The sequence below is a fragment of the Hyalella azteca genome, unplaced genomic scaffold (assembly GCF_000764305.2).
Source record: "Hyalella azteca isolate HAZT.00-mixed unplaced genomic scaffold, Hazt_2.0.2 contig12700, whole genome shotgun sequence".
NCBI classification, from domain to species: Eukaryota; Metazoa; Arthropoda; class Malacostraca; order Amphipoda; family Hyalellidae; genus Hyalella; species Hyalella azteca.
The window spans coordinates 1-5,028 of record NW_025942652.1 but is presented as its reverse complement, the minus strand read 5'-3'; the positions used below and the strand labels follow the sequence as shown (position 1 = coordinate 5,028).

At 34.8% G+C, this 5,028-nt stretch overlaps 1 protein-coding gene across 1 annotated transcript; it reads right to left on the bottom strand.

The window, feature by feature from the left end:
• Positions 1–273: 273 nt before the first annotated feature.
• Positions 274–3,574, bottom strand: LOC108677786 (CCR4-NOT transcription complex subunit 6-like; the record flags this gene model as incomplete). Its single annotated transcript, XM_018166065.2, is given in 3 exon segments — positions 274–452; positions 1,966–2,152; positions 3,434–3,574. Coding segments are annotated over 3 exon segments (499 nt in total), but the record flags the coding sequence as incomplete, so codon positions are not given.
• Between the last annotated feature and the right edge of the window lie 1,454 nt (positions 3,575–5,028).

The following is a 5,028-nucleotide window of genomic DNA, read 5'->3' as shown; positions in this document are numbered from 1 at the left end:
ATAATCGCGACGGCATAAATCATACATGCACCTAATAAGATAATTCTATTCCTATATTCTAATAAATATTCGGAATCGGAAAAGATTAAAGCCAGTGGACAAGAAAAGCGCAGAGCCGTTACATTTTTCGAGCTCGGTGACATCACTGAAATTGCTTACTAACAACTAATAACTCATTTTACTAGAAACATAATTTATTTACGCATGTCATAAACCTGCAAAAATTACAATAGAAGTATAGATGACCCATGGAGAACATTTAGTAGTACTCACCTATTAGGTTGTTAAGCATGTACGTAAGAAGCTTCTGGACGCCTGTGGACTCTGGGCTGTAGATCTTTATGATGTCAGGACTCAAGGGATTGTTCTTCAGATCGATCTCTTGTAAGTTAAAAAGCTTGCCAAGCTCGTAGGGCAGAGTGTGTAGCTGGTTGTTGCATAGTAACAACTCCCTGCAAAAAAAAGAAGTCATCTCGTCAGCCTTTCCAAAAAAAATTATAGTTTTTCTTGAAACGGAAGAGAAAGATACAGAAGAGTTTTCTTGATACGGAAGAGAAAGATTTGGAAGAGTTTTTCTTGATATGGAAGAGAAAGATGCGAAAGAGTTTTTCTTGATACGGAAGAGAAAAAGTCTATGCAAATAACCTAAGCAAATAGTTCACACAAGTGAATTGATAAAAAAGTTCAAAGAAATCATGTTTCTCTGACATCAAGCTGAAGCATCGATAGCAACAAAATGTATTAAAGAAGCAAGTGTCACAGATTAATTCAGTGCCAAAATAAAATGTATAACGAAAATATGCCTTTCCTGAGTGGAAAACTAATAATCTCGGATTAAAACGACGAAATGGAAGCAAACAACTTGCTTTAGGCCATAATATGTGCTTAAAGGCAACAGGTTTTGGAGAACAGGGCAGTGGGAATCCAACATGATAATCATTTAAATAACTTCTTTTGGTTGAAATAGATAACTATCATACATATGGGTAGAAATAATATTAATCGAAGTCTTCAATTGATTATTTAACCACATCAAGTAAGACCCAGAGCAATCAAATTATAAACCCGGACGTTTAAGAGCAACGGGTGTACATTTCCTGCAACACGTCTGCTACTCTCATTTTCTTTCACGATCTTGGCATCATTGAAAATGATGAAAATATAAATATATTTTTATATATTTATAAATATATAAAAAATATATTTTTTTTCACGATCATGTTTAACGTGATCGTGAAACTACCAATCATCTAGTAGCTTACAACCATCCAGAACCTGCGCCCATCGCATGGAATGGTACAGAGCACGAGGCTATGCAAATAACCTAAGCAAATAGTATAGAGCCACACCCCATTGCCATAGAAAACGTTTTTAACATGTAGAACATCACATTCCAATAAATGAATTTAGAACTTTTGTTATTTCAAACTTAGACCGAATTCAATAATTTATTGTGCCCTAGAGCAGGCAATTGGAATATGAGAATTAGATTTTCATTTGGTAGACTCAATTAGTAGTTTTCGAATACCGTACCTTATAGTGCCTTGCCTAAAATTGAGTTTCAACAATTGTAGTTGAAATATTTTCAATCTTTCTGGCGCAAAATTCATGATCCTTATGTACATATCCAAAGAAGAACTCACGTTTCAGAATATGTTGAATTTCTAGATTAAATTTTCTTACAGAGAGAAAAATTGGAAGCTATTCTAGATAATATACGTTTCCTGAATAAACTCAAATCTGTCTTGCATGGCAACAAAATTTGGGGTGTGAAATTTGGCCCACGGGACATTAAACAATTATATAGCCGACTTAGATCTGAGACCTAAAATATATAGCAGGCTCACTCGAGGTTAGTGAGGCCGCTTATCTGAGACCTAAAATANGAGACCTAAAACATATCGCAGGCTCACTCGAGGTTAGTGAGGCCGCTTATCTGAGACCTAAAATATATCGCAGGCTCACTCTAGGTTAGTGAGGTCGCCGATCTGAGGCGGCAGGACGACAAGACAGTTGTGAGAGGCGTCCAGCTGCTTGAGGTTGACCAGGTTGCCGATGGCAGGAGGTAAGCGCATGAGTTGGTTCTCGTTGATGAGCAGCGCTGTTAGAAACGTCATGTCGCACACCGTTAGAGCCAAATTCCGGATGCCTCCTGCACAAGGAAAACAATGTGTTAGATTAAATAAATAATGACATATCTTAGTGTTGTTGTTGTTGCCCATCCTGGTAGTGGCGACTAGGGAGGGGGGGTGATAGGTCAGTTTTCCGGGCACTCGATACCACTGGTAGTTCTACGACCATCACTGGCTCGCTGTGTGCGAGAGAGAGAGTCTCTCACCACTGCACCACCACAGCTCAATACATATCTTAGTAACAGCACAATGGGTCATATTAGCTAAAAAGTTATACCTTATTTACTTATCAATAGCATAAGCAGAGAGCAATCATAGCACTGATAGCCCTGTAGCCAGGCCAAACTGATCAGTACAGTCAGTACAACCCACACAAGTGTAAAAAGTATAACTCAGTACTCACTGCAGTGAGAGCCCATTTTCTTATCGACGAAAACTTGAAGTCACAGACAGACGGACGGACAGACAGACAGACAGACAGACAGACAGACAGACGGACAGACATGGCGAGCACAATAGTGCATTTTTTCCATAAATGAGAAAATGCGCTAAAAAGTGCATAGCTATCTGAGTAGTCTTGTGTATTTCTCTGAGTGAGCTTGTGAAAGAAATAAAATTTGCTCATCAGGCGAAATCAAGCGCCGTGAAAAAATTAGAAGACAACAGTGAACATGGCCATCATTTGTTAAATATTTGGTACAAATACTACAATACAATGCATACCCCACCTTAGCTACTGAAAGCTGCAAAAATTTAAAAAATTACTTCTGCCTATCCATTACATACAATAAACTGATACAAAACGTTCATGAGACAGTACTATTGGTTACTTAGTACATATATTTATATATCAATTTGTGACAGATGGAAATTATGAAGAAAACAGGTGCATCTTTTGCACTTGGTAATGCACCCCTCATACTATAAGTCATAAAAATATGAAAAATAATGTATTAAGTACATAATAAATGCAACCATTTTAACAAGGCATGAAGTTCAACATTAAGAAACTCACAGTTAGATCAGTACCTATATGCACAACTGAAATTATATTGGATTGGATAATATTTGAGGTTAGTACATTATTATCAAATTTCAAAACCTCAAAAAATATTTGAAAATGGCCACAGCAAGAACCATACTAGAGTATATAACTTATCTCCACTCATGTTTTGGTAAACAGAAGCATGTTATAGGTATTACAGCTAGAAATACCTTAGTAAATATTACAGTTATGTCTCTTCCAATACATTTAACAGCAATACAGCAAAACACACAATAAAATACACAAGCCTACACACCTGTTATCTCCATTCTAGTCCACGTAGACTTGGCGCCAGAAGCAACCTGCTCCGGGGAGATGATTGTGTAGGTGCGTGACAAGATTGGCAGCTTATTGCTTTCCTTCTCCTTTTGGGTGTTTCCGCGAGACATGTTGCACCCTGCAATGCACAAGGTAAACTAAGTTCATGGAATAATCAAAGCACAAAGTTCACAGAATAATTGTAGAACAGAGTTTGTGGCATAATCAGAGAACAAAGTTCACAGAATAAACAAAGAACAAAGTTCAAGGAATAATCATAAAACATGGTTGCAGGATAATCAAAGAACAATGTTTGTGGCATGATCAAAGAACAAAGTTCATGGAATAATTATAGAACAAAGTTTGTGGTATAATCAGAAAACAAAGTTCATTGAATAATCAAACAACAAAGTTCATGGAATAATATCATTCAGTGGACCATAAGAAACTTTGAGGAAGTCACACAAAATAAAAAAGGAAGTCACAAAAAAATTTTCTTAGCATACGTATTAAATTAAAAAATTTGTTTGATTGACACTTTCTGGACCTATTGGTGCCAACTTCAAACCATGGAAAATGTGGTTACAAGTTCAATAGTTAGTTATAACTAAATGTTTTAAACACAATTACAATGACCCAGTTTTGGAAAATATATTTAGTACCGTAACATTTAAAATTTTTACAAATGAATTGAGATAAGGCCTGAGGGATGTGATTACACATTACACTGTCAGACAAGCAAATATCTGTACCAGTAAATTATATAAATTATCATTTGTACTACAAAAATTGATGTACTTAATTAATTGAAAAATTGAGTCTTCAAAATTGTACTTAATTAAGTCTTAAGTACTTAATTAAGTCTTCAAAAATTGAAGACTTAATTTAAAAATAGGCCTTTGAGTCAATACTCAAAAAATTTCAAGCACTAAGATTTTAATAAAAAATAGCTTCACAAAATGCTACCAACCCCTTATCTCAACAGATTGGACTGCAGCTGTCAATCCCTTGACTAACAGATTATTCTGAACTCTGAGTTTTCAGGTAATTTTTCTAGTTCAAACATTTACTTTTGTATATTATTTTTGTATATACTTATTTCCATCAAAATTTTGATATTTAATGCTTCTTGTAACTGAAAATGAATGTTTGTTGCACTTGATACATTGTTAATAAACTAAAACTACTTCCTGAAACATGCTTTTTGATCCACCAATGTCATCTGAAGAATTGTTCCACTCTCTGATAATAATTTAAATCAACAAATTCTCTGATCATTAATTGCATGTGTATAAACAAGAAAATTTTGCCATCTAAAACCAAAATATATAAATATACATTGATTCAAACAAAAATGTACTTTTACTTTATCCTTGATAGAAAAAATCAAACTTTTTCTCAAAAATTACTGCTCAAAAGAATTTTAACATGGATAGTTCAAAATATTAAAGTTGAAATGTTTAGTAAAGTTAATATACGTTGATGATTAGATGAACTATAAAAATGGCAAGCATATTCCAGTACAAGCTTATAAAGTACGGTAAATGATTTCCACTCCTGTACAATTCTAGCAGAATGAGCAGAAGCCATCTG